Here is a 27299-nt window from a genome sequence, read left to right on the forward strand (position 1 = left end):
AGCCCGTGTAACTAAATTCAACTCACGTTTTTGTTTTCGATTTCTTGTGCTATCCGTAAAATTCCAAAGTGCGCATTTAAACGCTTTTGTTGAGATATAGAGTTTTTTTCTTTTCAGTATATCTACTTTATCTTTGGGCGCATTTTTCAAATTGAATGTTAAAAACTCAGCTCATAAAAATGGCGTATGTAATAGTTTTTTCAGCTGGGAATCAAGCTCTCGTACGCAACAATGCGCCGGCTACATTTACTTATTTTGTCCACACAAAGCAAACTAGATTTTCGGCTTACCCGGGGAATGTACAAAATTCAAGAGTATTTTTACCATGTGATCGATTTTGAACCTGCTAGATTGAATTCACATAACGGAATTTTTAATAAATTGGGGACGATTTGGATTCACGTAAGCGATAGACTAGCACATTGTTGTTTGTATTGTTCATTTTCAGCTTTTGTAATTCACCATCCGGGTGCAGCTGATGCAATGATAAAAATTTAAAGATTAATCATTTGAAATAAATGCTGCGTTTTCGGAACACAAAGTAAGTAAGGCTGAATTTATTTATCTTTTCGCCAGTTGAATACTTCGGGAAGCATGCAGTAGATTTATAAAATTACTCATAGCCAAAGTAAAATGAAGAACATACCGAAATAAAACAAACAACATGCGGCTTTATATATAAGGAGGGTTTAAATTTCAAATCCTTTCATTCCCTATTTGTACTGACAATTCGTTAGTCATGGCATTGGATTAGCACAGGGTTTTTCTATTAATATTTCGAATTTACCGCGATACTCGATCCTGTTTCGTCATTCACCTCGATCGTCCTTTGGCTTTCAAAAACATGGCTGTCCGAAATCTATCAAAAGTTAGTGGAGACGAATGTATAATTATTAATGCCCTCGTAGTGTATTTTTCGCGGTCTAAGCCTTTCTAAGTTTTAGAGTAGTTGGTTTTTGTTAATCACAAATCTGTTGAAGCGGTTGCTGAGCAGAACCTATTCTGAAATAATCAACTTGCACTGCAGACAAACTAGTTGTTTCTTCTTAGTACTTAAAAGCAATTAATGCTGTTTGTTGATTTCTATTGGGAATGTAGGGAGTATGATTCCGTCACAAATTCATTCTTTCATGTCCAATAAATGTACCTTGCAGTATCCATATGGATTTAATTTTTGTTGAATTTTGGTATGTGCCACTGGATTTCTTTCTCAAAGAACATGAATTCAATGTTAAATTTTCACAGATCATGAAGAAGTTCCTTTTACCGTCATCTGTATGTACTGCCTCTGCTGCTGCTGTTGTGCATGCAGCAGAAAAGCCTAAAGAGTGCCCTCCGCCCGTGAAGGTAGTCAAAGAGGCGAAACCGGCGGAGGGGATTTGCCATACAGGTCCTCTGAAAATCAAACCAAGTGAACTACCGATTTATGACCACGCAGATCCACCATGGTAAGTCAGTGCTTCTCATTTAATACCTTCTGTTTTTTACTATGCGAAGTTATTAAGCACATTTTTTTGTTATAATGTATAGTGTTGTGGAGGAGGAGAAGAAACCTATATCGGACTTGGAGGAAGCAGTGTCGGTGGTTAGGAAAGAACTTTGGGTGTATGTTGACGATTTCGACAAGAAAAAGGAGAAGATGGTGGAGTATGTTGAAACTGGGAAAGCACATTCTGAGTGTATGTATTGAAAACTCCTTTCTTATTTCTTTTCTGTAACTGATAGAATAAACGAAGAATTTGTCACTAGTGTCATTTCATTAAGAAGATGGTGTTGTGAGTTTTGAATCTGTAGTTCATGTCCTCCTACTTTGAATGGTAGGTCCTCGTGTAGAAGCAAAAATATCCAGAATACTTTACCTTGATGATGACCCTTGTCCTTTTTGATTGGATTGGTGATCTTCCTACTTAACTTGCAAAGAGAGCGATTCATTGTTGGCAGCAGAATTTGGGCTATTAAACTGGAATGATAGCGAGTGATAATTTTGCTTATGTGGACTTCAGTTATTACTTATACAGGTACCGAACGAATTTTAAGTGTATTGTAATATGAATTTGTAGATAACTATATGTTTACGTTATGATTGCCATGTCATGTTCCTATCATTTGATCTTATTTTCCAGCATTTCTCTCCTTTTAGCATCTTTCTTTTAATGAGGTACTCATCCAAATAACTTCTAATTTGGTGAGATTCTTGATTTTATGGAGACATTGTCCCGCAAAATTGATAGGTGGATCTCGGGGGTATGAGGTGCAACATAATAAATATTAATCCTTCCTACAAATAGTTTGATCTATCTTTTAAACTCTAGCTGGATTTTTATATCTTTCGCTAATTTTAAATTAACTGTATTGAAGATGGAATAAAAGACAGTAATGTAATTACATGCATGTACTTTGTTATAATTCTATTCAATACGGTCACACTGATGGCTGTGAATATATGTGATCGGCGAAGTTAATAAATTATTCCACTTAATTTTTATTTAATTTCTATGCCTGCTTGTGATAAGAATTTTCTAGTACATATAATGCTCTTCATTATATTAGAATAGAAACCCAAATCACAACTTACCCATTAAATCCTGGAATCTTGTAATTGAGTATATCTTTAACAATGGTAGAATAGCTGCCTGTAGAAATTACACACTAAATATTTATTGGGATGAATCAGGACCACAGTAATTTAACTACAGTAATTAGATCTAAGCAATGCTCCCTGGTTGGCATTCCCTGCCTGCCTGATTATGCTAAAATTGGTTTTTATTTTTTTCTTAGTTATCATATCCTATCTGAAAGAAGAAAATAACTACCTACCTCGAGCTGGTGCTATTGGTCTTGGTGGTCTTGCTGGCTTGGTGCTTGGTCTTCGAGGAGGTTTTATTCGTCGCATCCTGTATGGTTCAGCTGGTGCTGCTGGTTAGTATGTGTTTTGATACTACAGTTTTGTGGTGGTTTAAGTATTCATTATTTTTGTTGTTTGCTCTTCCTTTGTTTCTTTCCTGTTAATGCAGTCATTCCATCCTCTGACCCCACTGACACGAGATGTATGGATTAGAATTAGTCTTCAGTTGCTTTAACCTTTCATCAGATGCAATATTGGAATTGCTGAGTTGAGGCGCTATGTGCCTGACATGCGCAAATGTGAAAAAATATTTTTAACACTTAGCATGGCACAGTGATACACCTTTTAAGTTTAAAATATGTACCATTATTAGTGTAGTCGAACACGTAGATGATGTCTTTTGTGCTATGCGTTGACCCCTTTTTATGTATGTACCTTCATAGCGGTCCCTGACCAATCCAGCAAGGTTTGATTTAACCTGCTCTTCAGGCTATTAAATATTATTTGTAATGTATTTTACCCTGTGAATACTATAAGATCAGTAGTTTTTGTTCGTCTATCTTATTTATCAAATAATGCCTTCATTTTGCTATGTTGTGCCATTATTCTATTTAATTATGTTGAATAATCCCCCACGGATCTGTCAGCATAAACATGAAAAGTGCAAGGCTGCATGGAGCGTGTCCAAACAAAAAGCTACTATAAGTGTCAAGGGTCTATGCCGCCTAGTTGTGCGGAGAAATAAAAAAAAACTCGCACTGTGCCTGTCAGATCCTTTGTTCCCAACGGAAGGTTAAAATAAGTATGTACATATTTTGGGAGATATTGTGGAGTCATTCCACCTCATGATCGGTAAATGAATAGGGATATTTCCTCTTCGATTAAAATACATAGAAGTGGAAAATTACCATTTCAATTACATACTTATATTAAGTTGTACTTATCTTACTACAGTGCAACCTCGATATAACGACACCCCACGGTGCACTAATAAACACTCGCTATAGCGAATTGTCGCTTTACCGGAGGTGGAGCAAATAATAGCCAATATACCTGTTGCGGACAGATATACAGAAACAGGAGTGGTGCGGCGACAGATAAACATCTATCCGATAAACGTAAGCATAAATCCAGACGAAAGGCGATGTTTTTTTGCATCACTAAATTTCCTTACTCGAACAACGACTAACTATTCAAACCATTTATAAGCGCCGCACTGAATAAAAATCATGGAAAGCATTGTTTCGTCAATCATTATGCTAATGCACAACCGACGAAGTCATTTTTCTATGCACTTAATTAGTTCATTTACGTGATCATTCTATTGTTTTGGTATTTTCCACTGAAAATTCAAAAATTAACTGACAAAACAGTATCGCGGTTATGTAATGCCTCAAAGGTTTCCATTGGTGTATGTTTATTGTTTCTGTACGTTAACCGGCAGTGAAGTGAAATAACGCATTACATTTGTTTCTACCGGTGGAAGGTTGTATATCGTTCCCGCCGTGGAAGACTTTTTCTATCAGATAATGTAATATCTTCATCATCTACGGTAAAAAGTTTGCTAAGCTTGAAAAATGATGTGATTAAAATTGCCGTTGTTGAAAAAAAGTTCCTTTTGAGTGTTACGCTCGCGACGTATTTGAAATAATACACCGAGTTTACCACGACACTGCAAACGAGAGTCAGTTGTTCTGTGAGTTCTTACAGTGGCCACCAGGGGATGCTCGGCTACCCACGTGACGGAAAAGAGCGCCAGTACGACTCCGACCACTGACGCAAATAGTTCACCCTTGTGAATCCGCAACGGAGAATAAATACGTACATCCGGACAATTCACGTTCAGTATCATTGCATCGTACATCCTACATCATCGCTAAGGCGCACTACATACCTTTAGAGGCATCATTGCAAGAAATACCTCATACTGCAAGGGTTTTGTCGGGGAGTTGTACGTAAAAAAAGTTCCGTTTCGTCTATGTTATATGACGCGGGGAATACTTCTAAAGATACTTATGATCGGAGTCCTCTCTTCCACGACTTCAGGTTTACACCGCAGGCATCACCAGGGGAGTTGTGAGGGGAGATAACGCTTTGGTGCTTCGCATTAGTATAATCAACCTTCCGCACTCTTAAAATTCTCGATTCGCAATCTATCCCTAAAATACTCCGCTTCAGGCTTGGGCGTAGCCCCTTTCTCAGAAGTTCCCGCAGATTTGAATGGGCAAAACCACCCGAACAAAGCTCCTTATAACTCTTCATCGTCTGGATTCCTTGGGCGCTTTTGTTTTTTTTTAATTTTGCAGATCGAATACGAAGATAAATTAATTTCGAGACTCATATTACTCCTTTATTTTTATTTTCTCGCTTAGACGTGTTTGGTGTTTTTTGGCCATGGTGACTGCCATCAAATGCTTTCTATTCACGCAACTCACGGACGTGCGGGTATGCTGCCGACTGCTTTCTGCCGCCCGAGGAACAAAAGAAGATTAAGTATTCGCGAATGCTAATGCCACAATATTTTCACCAAAATTAACTACTTATTTATCGAACGACAGTTTACCAGATAACTTTGAGACTGAGCACTCCATTAACTTCATTTCTAACAGATCGCTAGCAATTACAGAGGTTAAGGAGTCTTGATGAAAGTCTTCCGGCGGTGAAACCCTCGCTATGGCGAGAGCCAACACCAAAAGGGTCTCGTAAAAACGAATTTTTTAACACGCTTATTGTAGGGTCAATTGACGGTGCATCGGCTATCTCTCGTTATAGCGGGAGTGTCGCTATAGCCCGTACTCGCTTTAACGAGGTTCCACTGTATATGTCTTCATTTATTCTCTATTCTATACTACACCAAGGTTCTGTTTCATAAAAATAGAAAATGGAGCTTGGAAATTTCCATCCATCATGTGGTCATATATATTTACAAATATGTTGTTAATTGCAATTTAAAAAAAATTATAATGCAACGTGGTAAAAAAGAAACCATTCTGATATATAATGTACAATTTAAAAAATTAATTGAATGAAAAAAACGTTGTTTTCAAAGGCTTTGAAATTAATGATGATATATTGTTGTTGGCACTTCTGGTGCATTCTGCAAAGGACGATATATCATTCCGTGGCACTGAAAGGGTTAACTTGGCCTAATCCTCTGGAACTGACTCTAAAATTATGTAATTTTTAGTTGTTGACCTCCTCCCCAAAATGTGTCTCTCCACTTGGATCTCTAGTTGGTGTATTTCTCTCAAATTTTTTGGGTCTTATTTTGAGTCTATACCATAACTTTTTTCAATGGAACAAGTTTCCCAAAAAAATTGATTCTTTTGATCGGTCTTTTTTCAAAGGGCTAAAATTATCAGAGAGGGAAGTTACCATCCATTGACTTGCTCTCAGCTCAAGTGCATTTATTCAGTAGTATGAGTCTTTGTATGGGTCTATTTTCCTTTTTAAATAATCATTTTTATTTTGGTGTATAAATTATAGCTTTTTCTGTTGGTTTATTTTAGTACCGTAACATTTTTACGTTTACGATGAGCAGGAATAATTACTAAAGGTGCTAACTTTTTTTTAGCCATGGCTTCAATATGCTACCCTAATGAAGCAGCTGTGTACTCCAAAGAAGCTGTCCAGAATGTCAAGAAGTATGCATTGATTGGATACAATTTCGTGAATGGAGGTAGGTTTCATGTGTGAAGCTAATTTTGTGCATAGTTTTACTTTGTATGTAACAATTTTTAAATGGGAATATGATTCACAGAAGGTGGCATAAGAATCTTTCTTTATTAGAAAAAAATGCTCATTTTCCTCCATAGCCATCCCATTTTTGATCACTGTTGACTTCTCTTGGGCACTTATCATTTTTTACTTTACTTTGTTTACATTTTTGAATTTTATTTCTGTTAACATTTGAAAGTAATCTTATACGTACAGGTGAGAAGGGCTTGGCTTATTAGTTTGAGCTTTCATTCTGTGAAGAGATATCTCTAATTCAAAATTTTGCAGTACAGCAGACTCACATTAATGCGAGCAGCGTTATTATAAAGTTCTCATTTTTACAAAGCAAATCGTTGGTCCTGTGGTAAGGGCTAATCCAATCTGTAGTAAAAGAAAATAAGTTATACACTAACTAACAGCATTTTATAACACACTAACAGAATTTTTATAATAGATATACATTACGCTACGTCATAATCATTGTAATGCGTTTAAGTTCTCCTCGTGCGTCTCCCAAGAGCGTCAGTTATTGTTCTTTTTCAGTAGGAGATACTTCAGTATCCACACAATATTGTATGATAAGCTTTACTCCTGTGGAATCAAGCTTATCATATGATGGAACCTCACCATTTAAAGCTGCACCAAGTTGGTATGGACAAAAACTTATTTTGCTCCAATGCCATTTTGAATGACATCAAGACATGAAAAACTGGCAGTTCTGTTTATAATAAACACTGGCAATTGTGGTAACAGACATCGTTTAGATTTATACTGCAGCTTCTGTGACAAATAAATAATATCTAAGAATTCATTCAGTAGAGTATTGTTCCCTAATGCTGTGAAACATTGGGGATTTTGTCGAATAAATATTGTTTTTTGATCCCACAAAAGGTTGCATGGGACAGAATGAACTTAAGAGAGTGGTCTGAAGAACATTCAATTTCTCTGAAGTCAACCATCGGGATGTGTAATGACCACTTATTTCAAATACAACTTCCCACTGTCTGATGTTCGTAACTTGAGTTAGTAGTTGAGAGTTATTAGTTGTTCACTTTTATTATCGAACTCCAATAACATGTATCGACATGGATTTTGGTGACAGTAGTTAGTTACTGGGCATAAATAATCACACCACTGTTTCTAAAAGTCATTCAATATTCGAGGTGGACATAATTTTTTTTATTACGAATAATTTTGTTTTATTATATTTTCTTGAGTTTTGAAATCACAAGGTTTTAGCACTTTTTTTATGTGATATCATTTCTCCACAGAGTCATTACAATACAATGTGATTATTCCCCTTATAAAATTTGCGCTTTGATAGGGCCCTTGTATTATAATGCTCGAAGCACACACAAGTCCATTCAGCTGTTCAGGCTGTTGTCATGCTTGAATTGCACTTAAACAATAGCGTCATTGTCATATATTACTAGCCCTAACCAAAAACAATTGATGTGAGCAAGCACCATTGCATCAAAATTGCAGAGCGAGTGCAAAAGATCAGCTCAAAACATGGAGATATTAAATACCTTGCCATCTTCACCCCACCCAAGATTTAACTTGCTGGTAGTTACTGCTACATAGCATAGGAGAAATTTGCCGCTATTTGAAATGGCTCTGAGTTCTGCTGACGTCAGCTCCGCCCTCCTCCCCCACTACTGCGGTGGATGGGGGAGGTTGGACGAGTATATTAATTGACCACCAATTCCGTAATTTCATTCATCGCCTGATGATACGTCCTGTAACGGTCGCGAAAGCTTGCACGACAAAGCGCAACACGCAGCAGCACCCGGAAGCCATTAGCAACGATGCCTCTCGCTGCGAAAACCTACGTTCAAAGATGTCCAAAAGTAATTGAAAGTAAGCCATAATTTAAATGGCTTTACTGTTATAGGGACATTTCTGACCAGTGGTGTAACTAAGGGGATAGATCCCCCCCCCCAAGCATCAGAGAAGTACTAAAGTTATTTGAAAATATTGCCTAGCTTTGAAATATAATAAAGTCTGCATCTGCGTAAATTATAATTTTTAGTGCCAAAATTATGTAAAATGTAGTTTCAGGCATGTCATTTTTCCAAAAATTTCCTGCCCCAGTCCATCTCATCCCCCCAAAGCATATTCCTAGTTATGCCACTGTTTCTGACTATCTTAATCTAACTAAGTACAGTGTAACCTCGATATAACGGCACTCCACAGTGCACTAATAAACACTCCCTATAGCGAATTGTCGCTTTACCGGAGGTGGAGCAAATAATAGCCAATACACCTGTTGCGAACAGATATACAGGAACAGGAGTGGTGTGGCGACAGATAAACATCTATCCGATAAACGTAAGCATAAATCCAGACGAAAGGCGATGTTTTTTTGCATCACTATACCATTTTTCTGAACTGAAGGCGGCTGGGTGGAAAATAGCAAGTAGCCAATCAGAAGCGCTGCCCCTTCCACCTCTCCGTTCCCCTCCATCCCCTTCCCTTTTCCCCTACGCTCCCCTCCATCCGGCCGACACTCTCATATTACTCCTTTATTTTTATTTTCTTGCTTAGACGTGTTTGGTGTTTTTTTGGCCATGGTGACTGCCATCAAATGCTTTCTATTCACGCAACTCACGGACGTGCGGGTATGCTACCGACTGCTTTCTGCCGCCCGAGGAACAAAAGAAGATGAAGCATTCGCGAATGCTAATGCCACAATATTATCACCAAAATTAACTACTTATTTATCGAACGGCAGTTTACCACATAAATTTGAGACTGAGCACACCATTAACTTCATTTCTAACAGATCGCTAGCAATTACAGAGGTTAAGGAGTCTTGATGAAAGTTTTCCGGCGGTGAAACCCTCGCTATGGCGAGAGCCAACACCAAAAGGGTCTCGTAAAAACGAATTTTTTAACACGCTTATTATAGGGTCAATTGACGGTGCATCGGCTATCTGTCGTTATAGCGGGGGTGTCGCTATAGCCCGTACTCGCTTTAACGAGGTTCCACTGTATAATGTTTTTCAAGAATGTGACCAGAGCCCTATTGTGCTCAATCAACTTGCGGAAAAATATTGTTTGTGTTAATGTGGTGATAAAGAAAATCAAGAATTTAAAAATGAGCTTCCACAGTGGACGAAAGAGTATGAGTGAGGAGAAAAGTGGCTCATCATAGAGAAGAAGGGGTGGTTTTCTTATGAGGCTCTAAAATTTGAAATATGCCCTTGGAATTACTTTAACCCACTTGCTTACATCCCGTGGGATTTAAATCGACCCCATTCACTGCTGACTTTTAAAGAATTTGAACACATTTGTAGTGTTGGTTTAAATAAGACATTTAATAGAGTATTTGTTGACTTATTTTGACCAAATTTTGATATGTTGTTTAGAGTTAGCTGAGCTCTTACATTTGGTTGAAGTATAAATATTTTTAAGGCGATTTACAATGGAAAAAATGTTCTAAATGGCCACCAGATGGCAGCTACTATCAGGTACACTATCTGGCCAAAAACTTACAAAACAACTTGTAAGATAGCAGCAGGATCAACTGATAGATATCACTACGTATGCATTTGTACCGGTACGCTTGTGGTGTTTGTGGCCAGCTTCAGGCTTCGTACCAGTACGCTTGTGGATGGGAATGGGTTAAGCTTAAACGTATTGTTCTGCATTAGCAAGAAATAAACTGCCTTAACAGTATGAATACATTTTATCTAGGCTTAACATAAGAGGCTGAGGAGCCTTTTGATAAACAGTATGAAACTGCTAATGCAAGAAATTTCGGGGTGATCATCAATCTCACTTGTACTGCGACATATCCCGTAGTTAGTATCTTATTTTATAATCAGTTGACCAACTCTATTCAATAGGAATCTAGAGACTTGGCCTTTTTGGAAGTAGAATTTTTCAATAACTTCACAAGGTTGGATATTGAACCATATTCATCTTTATAAAGTTCTTGTAAAACTCATTATTGTTCAGGAGTTGTCCACTTGAAAGATTGTTGGTGATGGATATGTTATGAACCCTTAACCTGCTCCCATTGTCTCTTGACTATTACAACTATGCTTCTACTCTCCGAGTCCATAGGTGCTTAGAAGTTCTTCCTTTGACAAGTAGATGTCATGCGGACATCTTTTACTCCTCTTTTTATTTTTAATGCCCTTCAGTAGGTGCCAGGAACCCTCAGTAGCTTCTTTTTCAGCTTATTTGTGCAGATAAAGGGTTAAAAATATTAGTTTGCCAATGTTTTTCTTAGTGTTTCATCCGACGATGGTACCGGATACTCTGGAGGCTATGAATTTTGTTCTGAGTGACATTTTGATTCGGAGTGAGTTGGAAACTTTGATTGCCTGGGTATAGGAGGACTGTTGGGAGCAAATATATTTTACTATCCTATATTTTACTATGTAAAGTCCTGGGACCAATAAAAATTATTATAATTATTACAATAATTATTATTATTATGACATGAAGTTACCACCTGCTACATACTAGAAATGCCAATGATTGTGAAAGGGCAACCATTGCCACTTGCTATCATGTTGCTCTATGTTGCCTTGGTGTTAAACCACCTTTAGATAATGTTCTGATCAAAAATATCTTATGCCATTTGTAATTGCTTGCTGTGTAGACATTGCTTTCAAACCATTTCCCTATCTTGTCCTCAATTACCTCTTGTGATCAATGCTGGTATATTGTGCCGTGTACTCGTATACTTGTATATTTGTTTTCTTATATTTTACTCTAAATATCATTATGAATTTCTCGGATTCTTTCTTACTCTATTCCGTCAAATTTTTTTTTGTGTTCTGATGAATATGGTCACTTTGAGAAGCCATTTGAATTTTGGCTTAGATTGCTTTAAGATACTCTTGAAAAACACTGTAGCATATTGAATTCTCTTGATCCATTAGAATATAAATTGGTGGAAAATATTATAAGTAATAATATTTTTATTTGTCCAGAAGATCATATGTTACCTTATGCCACAAAAACATAGATATACTCCATATCATGGAAATTAAGCAAGCAAAATATATGATTCCAAACAATGTACATAACATAATGAACACTCAGCAGAATGCCAAACAATGAACATAGTACCAGATAATGAAGAGTGACATGCACACATATTAATGCAAAGTTAAGGATTGTTGTAGTACTCTTGTAGGCTGTCAAAACATTTGTACTTTTATGCATGCAAGAAGTCCGTTTGTCTACCTCAGAAGTGCAAAGTCTGAAGGAGACCAAAGAAATTATGATTCAAAATTATCCTGTGTTAAAATTGTGACTTAAAATTATGTAGCTCTATTTTATTCTAATGGAAAATCTGATTAGAGATTTACCCTTCAAGTAGCTTAACACATTCAGTGCGGGCCTGATTTTAATGAAAAGCATCAGAATCGGCCGATAAAATAAGAAAGAAAAATAGAGAGGGGTTTTCGTGCCATAACTTCCATTCAAATACTACCATTTACAAACGGCACACATGGGTTGAAAGAGGGAAGCTTGCTGAAGGCCATGCACACAATCGGAAGACTCAGGAGTGGCTATTATTCATGTACTGAGGCGGAGAAAGGGCTCCTGGTCTGACCGCACATCAATTGACGGCTCCGTGTTAAGCCTTGAATGATATTTGCCTTAGTTAGTGAACACCTGTTGATTTAATGTTGTTTGTTGCCCATCTATTAAGTTCCCCGACTAACATTTAATTAAAATTGATTGTTTGAGGCGTAACTTGGTGAAAGCGATTCATAATTAAATTAAAAAACTTTGTGCTTTCACATTAATATTTATTCACGACCATGGTTTCAACGTTAGACGTCATCGTCAGGTGAACTCTACAGAGGTCCCAGCCCAGGAATTTAGGCATGACATGACGAACTCTTCGGACTCTCTCTCACCTGAACCATCCCCCCTCCACCTGCCATGCCCTCCCTAAGGGAGCCTCCTCCCCCTAACTTCTTTCATACCATATGACCAAGTTTTTTTCCCCCTCCCTCTTCTCTGTTTACCAATCCGTTCAACCTAGTTACCTTCCTCCCTACCCCTCCTAGCCTGGTATAAAAGGATGTGATGGACCTCTGTAGAGTTCACCTGATGATGACGTCTAACGTTGAAACCATGGTCGTGAATAAATATTAATGTGAAAGCACAAAGTTCTTCATTTTAATTTAATTAACATTTAATTGCTTTTGTTTCTTGTGGTTGATTTTAAACCAAAGATAATCATTCAGTTATCAGGCTACGAGTTTTTCTCAGACTTTTTCGTAATTGTAGCCTGATTTGTATCTAAGGTTTTTGGATTTAATAAAAATATATTTAATGCATAGCTACTTTTTCTAGTCAATCAATCTCTCTGGACTGAAAAGTTACTAAATTTTTCATTTATCACCAAATTCTTTTATGAGAGGAATAGCATATTGGAGAACAAGAGCTTATACTCTCAAAGGCCACCAAATCAGCCTATCTTTGAAGTAAGCTTAATATTATTGGTTGATTCCATGTGTGGTAAATCAGAATTTTTCATTTATACAGCAACAGAAATCAGAAATTCGCATTGCGCTAATAACAATAGACAATACAATGAACTAATTGTTGACACAGACAATGAATGTGACATTTTTTCCATTTCTCAATTTAAATCATCTATGTAAACCTTGAATTAAAAATGTGATGACTCAAAAAACACCTTAATTAGTGTGTCCTATTGTTGTTATAAAAATATTGTTGTCAAAAATACGCATATTCATACTTAATATGTAAGTGTTATACATACATTTCATTTGCAATTTAATCTCTCTGGCAGATAAATATGGAAATTTTCTCTCCTTCCAAAGGATATTGTTTTGTTATTTTGGTCGTGTAGAAGCATTTTTATGAAATTTAATGGCTGATTAATTTTTTGTGCACTCCTGTGAATTTGGTAAGCCTGCTTGCATGGAAAAAATGCATATTGACCTGCCTGTTGGTACGTATTGGAAAAAAAACTATTGCACCTTGTATGGACTTGTTTTCCTGTGGCTCTTTGTTTGATGTCTTAGTTTTCTTATTCAACATTTTCATCTCCAAATTGTGCAGTGTTTCTTTTACCTATTTTTAAAATTTTGATTGTCCACAGCCAGCATGTGTTAATGCATTCCCTTTTTGTCATCCTTGAAATCTGTTGTTGAGTTTAATCAATGTTTTATTTTTTTTGTGGGAGATTCCTCCACTTTTCCCACACACCACACTCGATGATCATTTGGTATATTTTTTGTTGATGTTGCACCTTTGGCTTGTCAACATAAGTAATATGATGTGACTTAAAGTGGACTGTATTTTAGTTTTCTACAAATCGTTATTACAGCTGTTCAAGAATCGTTCTTACACTTTAAGAATATGCGCTGCACACTGACCATCGATCTGTTGTGACTATTGGTTCTGTCCCTTCGTCCCTCCCAGTCCCTTTACTTTTAATTGTCTCTTCTCCCATCTCCTTCCGGGGCAACTTAACGGTCCATCCCCTTTTGGTGCACCACTTTGTCACTCATATCTCTCCAGGCATATGTATGCCATCTTTTGACCCAAAGAGCAACTGTTTCATTGCCGTAACAGTTGTAATGATCGAGAGGAAAAGAAATATATGCCTAATAAGGTATCCTTGAGGTTCAAATTGTCCCTGAAATAATCTCTGCGTACATTAACACGTTGCGTATGGATGGCGGGAATTCTTTTCATTTTTTTCCGAGTGTTCCTAACGAATAACGAAGATTTTCGTCATTTTGGCACGTCAACTTAAACAATTGTAAAGTATACTATAGGTACTTAGTAGAATGCTGTCAGTTATTGTTCGAGAGTATTATGAATGGAGGTATCGTAATGCTTAATAGGGTAAAGATATATTTAAACATTAGTTTTTCAAACGTGTTTAAACCAATGGCAATGCACTTAAATTGGGACATATTTTGGATATTAACACCTCAATTCAGGTTCGTCGTTCCTCTACATTTAAATACCCCGGTACGCAAGGTGTTAAGATTCATATCCATATGTCATTAGGGAAAATTCACCCTTTGTTTTTAGTTCCTTTTTAGTCTTTGTTTCATTTAGTCTTCATTAACATCACCCTTCAATTTTAATCTGGGAAAATGCTATTTGCTAATGAGTCCTAGTAATGTTATTTATATGAGTAGTGACGTTAGTATTAACCCTCTATTGTAAGCCAAAGTCTGATTAAAAGACATTTACTTAAGCTAAGGGCTTATATGAATTGAAGAAGCCCCAGAATTGGTCACATAGATCTTCAATTGCCACAATTTACTGAGAGGTATTGTTTCTTCCAGTCAAACCTGAAAGTAAGCCTGTAGTCTCGGAGAACCGTGCTGAGAAAAAAGAAACCTCACAAAGTCAGAGTCAAGCCCCTAAAGATGCTCCGAAGGCCATGGTAAATACATCTACCCCTCCTGCATGCTCGTCGAAGAAAGTGGAGTCCTTGAAAGAGAAGTTCATTGAAACCTCACCCCTGGCCAAAATAACCAATCCCTTGACCACAAAGTTGGTCTCTTCCAATCCAGTACCTAAAGAAGACATCCGGGGAGAGTACCTGAAACATATCCCACCTCCAGTTGTCGAACCACCCTCTAAACTGATCCATTACCCATCTATTCCTGGATCAACACCTTCTGCTACCTACTCCTCACTAACTCCCGATGGTAACCTTTTACTTACTTCCTTTTTCATATTAACTTTTATACCTATTTAATAATGTAAAATAGTTTTTCAGTACTTATCTAAATTTATATGTACAACTGACAGTTGTAAACTTTGCAAACATTTTCATTTATTTCATGAGTGTGCATTTTTGTGGCATTAGCGCATAAAATAATTGGTGTGTATGCATTTGTGAATGAATGGTAATGGACTTGAGTGATTTTGATGCTACTGTTGAATTTGGCATTTGAGTGTTGATGAGGCATCAAATGCCACTTTCATATGCTCCAATTTGTCACTGTGCAGCATATATGATGGCTTAAAATGACCATAGGTGTTCATGGGCACCTTCAGACACATTGAAGTACACTGTGTGATGGTCTCGGTGATCTTCATGGTGCCTATTTCCATCTGGCATGAGTGGTTTCGGCACTGAACCAGCAGAGCTTGAATCTGCCCTTTGAAGTGACGGCAGAAGAACAGTCCATCTGAAACTGGCCTTATTCTTTCAAATTGCCATTTTATTTTGTTTTTAACCAATTTTTTATATTTGCGTATTAGGATCGTTAAATTACTTACAGGATAAATTGAATTACATTGCCTTTTACTGTGGCTGTGGATCTGTCTTGTTTCTACCTAATATCTACTTTTTGGAATGGTTTCATGATCTTGATTTTTCTCCTTCCTTTACAGAACAAAACATTGGCAAAAAATGATCAGAGCAACCCTGCAGACAAGGACATGTATACAACCAGAAGCTAAGGGTTTATTGTTTAGGGACTGTGCTGAGAAGAAACTTTAGTTAAATTTTATTCCTCGGGTGTAAATTAATTGTGTAAATAATCTATGTAACTGGGTTTGTGTGAATGTTTTCTAAGAGACATTTACCTTACTCTGTACAGTAATGCTGCCAATAAATTATGTTGAAATATTGAATCTAATAGGATGGTTAAAGTGTAGTGGATGAGATAAAGTATTTTTTATGAAATTATTGCCTAAATTTATGTTTGCAATCCTTTCTGTAGATTTTGTGGCATTGGAATTTCTTTAGAAGAGACTTCTAATTCTCACTCTTAACATATGACACATAAACGCGTGGTTATAAGTTCCAGTTATGTCTTGTATTCAAATTTTTTGATGCCATCTTAAGAAGTTTTCTAGACTTGTATGCAAATGTGTAGATATTAGTTATATTTTATGAAGTCTGGATGAAGTTTGCTGATTTTTGCCTTCTTTTCAATTATCTATGTCAAACACTTGACTTGAGCTATTTACTTTAAGTTTACCTAAGCTCTTCAACACCATTTAAACAAACCAAAGTTTTATTTTTTTTTTTAAGGCCACTCTGCCAGCTTAGCAAAAATAAATTACGGGGCATTTACAAAGGAAGGGCCGGTTGGTCATGGGAAAAAATGTACTCATATGAAACAAATTTTATAGGCACTTTTAGTTAGCTACAAACCTACTTCACTTCTCTACATTATCACCATTCACTTCTAAGGATTTTTCGTACCGCTACACCAGCTTCTTAAACCCCTCTGCATAGAAGCTCGCCGCCTGAGATTTGAATCAATTGACTAAGCCTTTCTTGAGTTCCTCTTCAGTTTTGAAATGTCCACTGAGCCACTGTTTCAAGTTCAAGAATAGGAAATAGTCGCTAGGTGCAAGGTCAGGACTGTACAGTGGGTGGTCAAAGAGTTCCCAATTAAAATCTTGAATCTTATCGGTTTTGGACAGCAGTGTAAACCTGTGGTTTAATCCAATTGGTTCAACTCTCAGGCGGTGAGTTTCAATGCAGAGGGGTTTGCAGAAGCCGGTGCAGCAGTACAAAAAATGCTTAGAAATGAACTATAATTATGTAGAGAAGTAGGTTTGTAGCCAACTAAGAGTACCAGTAAAATGTGTTTCATAGGAGTATATTTTTTCCTGTGACCAAACGGCCTTTATGAATATGCCTCGTATGTGTAGTACGTACATATGGCCAACATGTGATTGGTAATCACTTTTGCTTGCCGAAGGCTCTGCCCTCTGGTCACTCTGCCAGTTCTTTCAATTCTTGTCTGCTGTTTGTTCCTTAAGGATAATTTTTTTTGTGATATCATAGAATAAGTATATAATAGAGTAAGAATATTCTTACTCTATGGTGATATCTAACCTACTTAAATCCTTAGGATACCAAACAGTTTTTGGTTTCCAGGCTTTCTGACTGTTAAAAGGTGTGGACTAATGGCTGACTGGTGCCAAGCTTGCCAGCGATGTTCAAATTCCTCATCACCATCGATTTTGTGACCCTCAAAAGTCACCAGAGGGTAGAGTCATGAAGGCAGTTGGGTGCATTGAAATTTATGGAAAATTTAGTGTTAAGACTATTTTTCCTAAGGTTTTAGACGATTTTCGACGGGGTCCATTCAATGACTTTTTGTTGTATCTTGTCTACGTATTTCATTCCAAACATTTTTATGAGTGAGTGAGTCAGTTAGTTGTAGAAAGTAGGTGTTATAGTACATATATAAATGCATCAGCTTTCTATTTCTTCCTGTTGTATAATCTTGTCACGTACTGTATTTACCGTAATTCTCTGAATATAGTCCCACTCTGAATGTATACCCCCCCCCCCTAATTTTGATGCTTCAGTTTTGAGCAAATTAAAAAAAAGTACATAGGAATATAGTCCCCCCTGTACTTTTACCACAAGCATTGTTGGAAAAAAAGGGGGGTCTATATTCAGACAAATACGGTATCTGAATATAGTCCCCCTTTTTTTCCTCAAATTCTCTTGGTAGAAGTAAAGGGGAGACTATATTCAAATGCATTTCTTAAAATTTTCCCAAAGCTGAAGCCTCAAAATTAGGGGGAGGGGGCTTATAATCGGAGAAACATAGCATGTAATACATAGCTCATTGTAAGACCTGATGGAACCAGTCAAGGGAGTGAACCCTCCACTGAGGAAACCAATAGCTCACTGGTGTCAACTTGATTTCCTGACCATCAAGTCAACCCATTCGCATGTTTTTCATGCCCCCCTTCTTTTACGGCCATTTTCCTGCGGTGAGTTTTTTCGCTGAAGGATACTACACCCTTATCCTCATGTTTTTCCCACAAACGGAAATCTTTTTTTGCGCAAAATTTTCACATATACTTGTTTATCTTTTTTGACATTTCGCAAATAGTGTACCTATACTGTATACCTTGTGTATTGCAAACATTTATCTTCTATTTTTAAATTTGTTTGCATTGATGCTATCGAGGGGTTAGGTGGAAGAGGGGACTTCTTAGTCTCAACCTCGCTCAAATAAAGACATTATTATTATTATTATTACCCATCGTCAGGTCAATGAGGGCAGCTGTATTTAACAGAATACACTCTTTGGTTGTCACATAGTCGAGGGAGATGGCTCACTAGAGGCTGATTCAGACATATTTTTGGGTGGCTGATTTATGGGCTCCAAGGCAATATGTGATAAATACCATGAAATGAAATTTTAGGGAGTCCTTTGGCTGACATTTTGTTTTTATCTAATTTTGTGCTTGGTTTCAAAGGTTAGTATTACACAATTCTACAAGGAAGAATTTTATATATACATCCAGTTTGTTTCATTTTTTGCAGTCTCAGTATTAAGTTGAATTTACGAGGAAGCCAGTTATTAACCCACCTCCTCTGAACCTTAAGGAGGGATTGCCACCGGATGCCACCACTCAGGATGCCGGGTTTTTCTGTCGGGATATCCTTCCCAGGGGCGGTCTGGTAGGGTAGTCTGGTCGGCTGTAGGGGACCCCCACAATGCTCACGTATATTGTGAAGTGTATATGATAGACATTATAAAAAAGACAAAGATTACTTGAGTCCAAGTTGTAATCCAATCATAAAATTCTTCATTTTCATTAGTTGCTTTAATTATGGCATACTCAGTGCAAAAATATTATATGAATAATAAATAAAATAAAGGTAAGATATAGTCTGAGGTTTCAGGCGAGATGGAGTGGAAACGTGACATAATGAAAATGAAAAAGCAGGAGCAATTTCCACAATTTTACATTTATTAATACTACCAGTTTTGCTTTTCAGCATCATCAGGTACAAGATAGATAAGAGAACCTGATGCTTTTTTAAGAAAGGGTTTTTTGAAAAGGTTATTTTAGAGGTTTCAGTGGTGTCATATGGAAAACAATTCGCCAAGTAGATAACAGAACCATAATACATAATTAAATTTTATGAGCTGTGAAATTTTCACTTTCAATACTATTTTTTCTTACGAAGTTGCTGTTTTTTTTATTAACTTTGATGTAGTTTATAAGGGCCAGAATAGTGTCAAAATCCATTTCCAGGCATACAATTTACTAAAATTTTCTGAGGAGAACCACTAAATCCTTTGGGAAGGAGTCACCCATCATGAGCTCCACACAAGGACCCCAATCATCCGAAGCCGCGCCTGATTCTTCCTTAGCTTTCAGGCTCTCCATCTTTCATAAAGCAGTGGGGAATTGGTTCATATATCTTCAGCACCCTTGAAGCATTTTTGCTCTCTTCTGCTTATGGAGCCAATGGCCGTTTTCCTCCTGTACCCTAGGGAGGGGCTCTTACAAGGGCGGATCCAGGATTTTTTCTGGGGGGGCACAAGGGTCTTACAGGCAAACTTTTTCATATTTGAGATTAAAAACAACATAAAAAAATTATGGTATGAAATATTCTCTTTAATTCAAAATGAAAATATTAATGAGTTACACATAAAAAAAACAACATTTTTTGAGCCCCTTTCCCACTTGGACAATGCTTTTTTTCGTGCGCTGACTAGCTAATGACCATTGACCGACAAACCAGTCTTCTTGACTTAGCCTCAAGGCATAAATGGTTGAGGCTTTGTAATACGCAAAATACATACGGAATGATAACCATATTAAAAATCTTGTCGATTTTTTAAGCATCTAAGGGGGGAAGAGGGGGCCCCCCCTAAATGTACCTATGGGCCCTCACAGGGTGCTACCATCCGCAGCCAGAAGGACCCTGGTTTTTTAGTGAGGTCTTTACTCTTCTGATTCCTCCTTCCTGTCCCATGCATGACAGGCCCAAGGCTTGCCACCGATATAGCGAATCTTTTTATTTCACCACCGTAAGAAAAAAGTTAAAAAATTATCAATGAGTTTCTAAAAGCCTCTTCCATTGTATATAAGACCTCAAACACATTAGAGCTGAGAGGTGTCGCAGAGTGGCAGATCTATGGGGGGTGCTAAACCCCCCCCTCCCATTGGGTCAAACAGCACTAGATAAAATCGAAATTTTTGGCATTTGCCAATTTGTACAAAAGTATGTTGGGATGTATGTACAAAAGAGTGGGGGGGGAGTGGATAACCAAGGGTGGATGCAGAATTTTTTTCTGGAAAGGGGGGCACAGGGGCCTGAAAGGCATACGGTTTTCTAATTATTGAGATTAAAAACAACAATTACTATGAGAAATATTCTCTTTGTTTTAACATGAAAGTTATCAAAATGAAATAAAATGATTCAGGTTCCGTAATGCACAAAACAAAATGATATTAATGATAACCGTACCTATTAAAAGTCTTGTCTATTTTTTAATCGTCTGGGAGGGGGCTTGTGCCCCAGCTAAAACCTCCCCTCCCATTGGGTCAAACAACACTAGATAAAATTGAAATTTTTGGCATTTGCCAATTTGTACTAAAGTATTTAGTTATATTTTCTGATATATTTACCTACTTCAGCGAATTGATGTACAAATTAGCTCTAAACTCAAGGCCTATTTTACATGCTTTTGGTATTTTCCATTGGGTGTCCAATTTATGCTATGGATAGAATGGTAATTTTGTTCGAACCCCCACTTCTGGGAGGTTACCTCCACTAAAGCACCCCTTCTCCCTATCCTGGATCCGCCACTGGTGTTGCACACTAGGGTGGGCCGAAAAAAGGTTTTTTTTCCTGATCAAATTTGCCCTATGCGGGAAAGTTGCGAAATGATATAAGGATCTCGCACACAAAATTTTTTTCAAATCGGATAATATTAACCACTGCCGCCCGAGCTCTAAAGTTTAAAATTTTTCGAAAAATCAGGCTGATTTCAGAATCAAACGGCTATGAAGACGAATTTTATGAAAATATGGGATAATGGATAATAACAAAGAGTGGATACATGTTTATAGTTTATGAAAATGAAATTTGACGTTTTTTTGACAAAATCTATGGTTGAAAAAATGTCTATGAATTAACAACAAAATTAGAGTATAGACCACCCGCACAACACAACTCATTTTTGCCTACATTTCTAAAACACCATTTTGGGGGCTAAATTGCAGGTAAAATAGTATTTATTTCCATTGAATTTCATTTCTTATCAAATAAGTCATCATATGGTAGTAAATAATCCGACAAAAAGTAATAATAAGGTAAATTATTTGAAATTAACATCGATCATAATGACGAATAACGTACCTGTGGAGCTATTTTCAACAAGAAATTCAGCCAAGGCTTAGAAAAAACAGAACCTGAACACCAAGCATTTCACTAAGTAGCTCTCTGCTAGTTTCGTAAAGGAAATACCCAGAACTCACCACGAGGAAGAGGCTACCATCGAGTTCCACCCGTGTCCCGAGTTCCCGCATATAGATAGAGACATCAAATTACGCCGCCACTCTATGATTCAGGGAAATGTAATTTTGCTCACCCAGAGAATATTCCGCTTGCAATGTTAGCCGATGAACGCAGACAAATTCGTGCAATGGCCATCACAAATACATTGAAATCGAGAGAAACTCAGCAGGATGAATTGAGGAAATTCGAATTTTCCAAAGCTAACCTTCGATGGAGTGAAGAGTTCTCGGGATCGCCACCGGGTCAGGAACTCCATATCTGCCGACGTTTCGATGTCCGGCACGGTCATCGTCCTCAGGGCTATGAATGAACACTTCGGCAGATAAGGAGTTCCTGACCCGAGAACTCTTCCCTCAGTCCATTCAACGGGAAAGCACAAAATCTTTCTAAACTTCGATGCTCAAAATTAAATCGACTTGGTTGACTGTGAACCAATTGAGGTAAATCAACCACCAATAGCAGCTGGGATGACAAAGAAAAACTTGGAAGACCTTGTTACGGAAAGATCTGAATTTGAAGTACCTTTTCCCTGCCATACACAAGCAGTTGAAAGGATGGTACAAATGATAATGTTAGCATAAAAATCCGTGTGCAGTATAGAACGTGGGCATGGATGGGCATTATCGTGCATAAGAGACGGATAATAATAATAATCATGGAATAGAATAATTTTCTCAGAGTAATTGATGTGCTTTCACAATCGTGTCCTTCGGAAGGTTGGCTGGGGGACACGGGTGGAACTCGATGGTAGACTCTTCCTCGTGGTGAGTTCTGGATATTTCCTTTACGAAACTAGCAGAGAGCTACTTAGTGAAATGCTTGGTGTTCAGGTTCTGTTTTTTCTAAGCCTTGGCTGAATTTCTTGTTGAAAATAGCTCCACAGGTACGTTATTCGTCATTATGATCGATATTAATTTCAAATAATTTACCTTATTATTACTTTTTGTCGGATTATTTACTACCATATGATGACTTATTTGATAAGAAATGAAATTCAATGGAAATAAATACTATTTTACCTGCAATTTAGCCCCCAAAATGGTGTTTTAGAAATGTAGGCAAAAATGAGTTGTGTTGTGCGGGTGGTCTATACTCTAATTTTGTTGTTAATTCATAGACATTTTTTCAACCATAGATTTTGTCAAAAAAACGTCAAATTTCATTTTCATAAACTATAAACATGTATCCACTCTTTGTTATTATCCATTATCCCATATTTTCATAAAATTCGTCTTCATAGCCGTTTGATTCTGAAATCAGCCTGATTTTTCGAAAATTTTTAAACTTTAGAGCTCGGGCGGCAGTGGTTAATATTATCCGATTTGAAAAAAATTTTGTGTGCGAGATCCTTATATCATTTCGCAACTTTCCCGCATAGGGCAAATTTGATCAGAAAAAAAACCTTTTTTCGGCCCACCCTATTGCACACCACTAAAAGTGCCTCAGAAAGCGATGGATTGCCCCCACCAATCAACAACCTTAATCTACCCCAACCTAACCCCCCTGCCACATGCTTAAATCATAATCTACATAGCATGTGGATCTTGATAAAATTAGGAGCCTTTCATGCCACTGCACTACAGTACTTAATGTTTTCTACGTATTCTAATTTTTGGGGAGGGCAGGAGGAGAAGGATGGCTGGCCTCCTGCCTCTGAGAAGAATTTGCTGTCGCATTAAGTCTTATCATAACCCCCACAATAACTACAGAAAAGATTAAATGGTTTTCCACCAGGTAATTGGCTGCATATCTCCTGATGTTTCGAAGAATGGCTTGGTCTTCTTTCTAGGGGAATCTTCTGAATTCTCAAATTGGTCTGGTTTTGCTATATTGTAATTGGTATATGAATACCCTACCAATTTAAGCTCATCATCCACAGCAGTGGCAGATACATATGGGGGTGCGGCCCCCCCCTTGCAGGGCCACCCACATTGCCTAACGTTGCAGATCCACAATTTTAACTCTTCTGTATCGCTAGATGGAATTGTCCGGTACATATATGTGTATAATCAGTTTAAATAAAAATTTCTTAAACTTTGCATGTAACTTGATAATTTTTATTATGATAAAAGTAAAGGCAGGTCAAGACATCTTTTGTGCCCCCCTTGAATTTTGTCTGTATCCGCTACTGATCCGTAGGGGATCTTCTGAATGCTGTCTATCTAATTGGTCTGGTATAGATATACCAATTACCAGTATAACAAAACCAGACCAATTTCAAAGAATATTTATATATGCCATATTTGAATATACTATACCAAATGCTATGCTAAATAATATATATACCAATTACCAATATAAGAAAGCCAGACCAATTTGAGAATTCAGAAGAATTCTGAAATATTCAAATTCTCAAATACAGCATTCAGAAGTTATGATGAAGAGCAAGTCATTCTTCAAAACGTCGGGAGACAAGGTGCCAATTACCCGGTGGAAAACCCAAGAATCCTTTCTGCACTTTATATGCTGGGAAAATCTAAGATCTTACTCAGGGCTGGTCGTTACTCGTTAAGCAAGGTACGTGGCCACGTAGGGTGCCTAAGCGCTCCGTCCAATATAATTTTGTACAATAGGTTTTTAAGCTCTAAAAATATCTCATTTAATATATAAGAGCAAACGCATTTAAAGTTCTCGCTGAAATAAAAGTCTCAACCCTTATTCCTACGTTATTTTTATTTATTTTAAAATGTATCCAGAGAGAATCCCCACTAACTCTCAGGTTATTTTGCAGGGGGCGGGGGAGTGGATAACCAAGGGTGGATCCAGGATTTTTTTCTGGAAAGGGGGGCACATGGGCATGAAAGGCATACGGTTTTCTCATTATTGAGATTAAAAACAATAATTACTATGAGAAATATTCTCTTTATTTTAATATGAAAGTTATTATAATGAAATTAAATGATTAAGGCTCCGTAATGCACAAAACACAACGATCATAATGATTACCGTGCCTATTAAAAGTCTTGTCTATTTTTTAATCGTCTGGGAGGGGGCAAGTGCCCCCGTACCCCGACTAGGCAGATAACTGTTCGCTTATGCTGGAAAAATGTCTAGAACCGGCCCTGATCTTACCCCAAATTAACGTCTGGATCCGCTTCAGGCTGTGTCGGGTCGATGCTGGTCTAGCTGCAGGACACCATTCAACCCCGCCCTCCCTTCTCGACTTTCCAAGCTTACTATCTCCCATCACGTCTCAGCTCTAAATCATCGCGTGCATCGCAATGCCGCTCGTGCAGATGTCGTCTATTCCCATTAGCGGCGAGGCGAGCGTCACATTAAAGTTTTCGGATTTCTAGGCGCCTCGTGTTGGGGTCGGAAAGGGTGGACCTTTTCGGAATGGAGTAGGACCATCGTTTCCAAGATTTCGGAATCGAACTTTCCGTTTCCGTCACTAGGAAGCGATTTTATACTATCCACTATGCTAAATTTACTACTTAGTTGAAAATCGTCAATGCCTGATAAGGCATTAACGCATTCAACTGGTGTTGCCTATAACTTTATTTAATTGCTAATTCCATACATAATCATCCATTTCCCATAAATTTTAGTACACATACCGTGCCAGTATAGCAAATTACTGGTGACTTCTTACCAGATTCTACAGCACCACTTTCGCGGTAAAAATATTCCATAACTTACCAGCTGGCTCATCACTTTCCGATTCTGAGAAACGGAAAGTCGTTTTCCGAGACTTTTTCCGACCGCTTTCGGACGAGTTTACATGACGGAAAGTTCGGATTGACCTTTGTGGATAGCTCATTAAGAAATGGTGACGTCTTTCAGTGAACCAACCACGAACTATCCGAGAGATTGCCTCAGTGAATAGGGCCCCAGGGCCGGTTCAAGTGGTAAGCTAAACACGCGGCCGCTAATGGCGCCAAGCAAAAGGCAGCACCTAAGCGCTCAGTCCAATGTTCGGTACTAATCAAACAAGGATATTGAAGATTGAGGGTTGATTTACTCCACAAAAGTATTGCTGAAGTAACGAGGGCGTACCCAGGATCAAAAATAGGGGGGGAGAAAACCATGGTCGTTCAATTTGTAACATTTAAGCATGGAAAAGGTGGAATGAAAGCAACATTTTAAGAAGATTATAAGAGCGCTTTATTAGTTTTTAAAAGTATTTGCTCGAAAAAAATTATTTTAGCTACATGTATTTTACGAATATAATTTCTCGTGGATTTACAGAAAATTTGTTGAAAACTTTCGCTTCAATCCATTCCTGATTTGCCTGAAAGACTTTCGCGATTTTTGCTTCTAGGGGGAAGGCGGGAAAGTGGCGTAGCCAGGAATTTCGTTCGGGGTCCCAAATCAGGGGGAAATAAAAAATAAAAGGGTACTAATTAATGGGCTTTAAACTAATTTTAACACTTTTCATAATCGAAAAACTCATTTATTAAAGGAATATTTTGTAAATTCATGATTTTTAATATTTTGTATTCTTTTATGGAGGAAAATAATCATGTTTTTGTATTTCGGGGGGGGGGGGGGGGGAAGGGGGGGGGGGGAGCGGACCCCTCGGAAACCCCCCTGGCTACGCCACTGGGAGGGTGCAGCTGCCCCCTCCACCCTCTCTCTGGGTACTCCCATGGGAAGTTAGGGTATTTCGTTATAAGTTTACGCTGATATTTAAGTATTTAATCCTAAAGTATTTCCATTTATTTAAAAATGTATCCAGAGAGAATCCCTAATACCTCTCAGATTGTTTTTGAGGGGAAGGGTGGAATATTCTATGCTTGCTTACACTAGGAAAATGTCTATAACCGGCCCTGAGTAGTACCTATAGAATACGATCTTCGATCTTGTACATCCCAATTGCTGTAGCTGAAGGGGTAGAAGCTGCGGATATGCTCTCTTCGAATCACTATTTTAAAAGGTGGATTTGAAATGACGTAGGATTATCAAACGTCCCTAAATCCTGCGTGTGGCCTAAAATAAAAAAAAATGGTCGCACCCTAGGCACGCACCAGAGGAGGAACTTTGGGGATTTCAGCGGCCCCCGAAATTTGTTCTGGGCGACTTCCCGCGATTGAAAACATTGACAATAGTTTTTAATATTTTTTTGAGATCTCTGAGGCTTTGGGTGGTGGAATCTATCCCCCTAACACTCCATATATACTCCCAAGGGGATTGCATAGAGAAGGCCCAATTCCATCTCATAGAGGGCTGATTTCTGTTGCCACTTCGGTCGAATTTTAATCGGTTCTAAAAAATGTCCGAGGTGGGGTGATTAGTGCAATTCGATCCACTTTTATTCAATACTTTGCATTTAAATCTTTGTCATTGCGAGGCATGGCATTGAAAAGTAATGCATTTGATAGATCACATCATCATGTGTAGAAATTTCGGTCAATACCCCTATTTATACCCAAGGGCGTACCCAGGGTCATAACTATGGGGGGGCAAGCCATGGGAGTTATGAGATTATTTCCTTGAAAAAATAGTTTTATTTCAATTACA

General features: G+C 37.8%; 1 protein-coding gene across 4 annotated transcripts; it reads left to right on the forward strand.

Annotated features, from left to right (window-relative positions):
* Nucleotides 1-263: 263 nt before the first annotated feature.
* LOC124160928 (MICOS complex subunit MIC27) lies at nt 264-16179 on the forward strand. Of its 4 annotated transcripts, none has more exons than XM_046537050.1 (7): nt 270-402; nt 1246-1448; nt 1531-1679; nt 2779-2919; nt 6420-6524; nt 14872-14972; nt 15932-16179. In XM_046537050.1, exons 1-7 carry the CDS (start codon nt 298-300, stop codon nt 15998-16000), a joined length of 873 nt encoding a protein of 290 aa, XP_046393006.1. In that variant the 5' UTR covers nt 270-297; the 3' UTR covers nt 16001-16179. The 4 variants fall into 4 exon arrangements, with proteins under 4 accessions (XP_046393008.1, XP_046393006.1, XP_046393009.1 ...); XM_046537053.1 differs by lacking the exon at nt 270-402 and adding an exon at nt 476-541; XM_046537051.1 differs by lacking the exon at nt 270-402 and adding an exon at nt 768-868.
* Nucleotides 16180-27299: the final 11120 nt, after the last annotated feature.

Source organism: Ischnura elegans, chromosome 6, assembly GCF_921293095.1.
Source record: "Ischnura elegans chromosome 6, ioIscEleg1.1, whole genome shotgun sequence".
Classification (NCBI taxonomy): domain Eukaryota; kingdom Metazoa; phylum Arthropoda; class Insecta; order Odonata; family Coenagrionidae; genus Ischnura; species Ischnura elegans.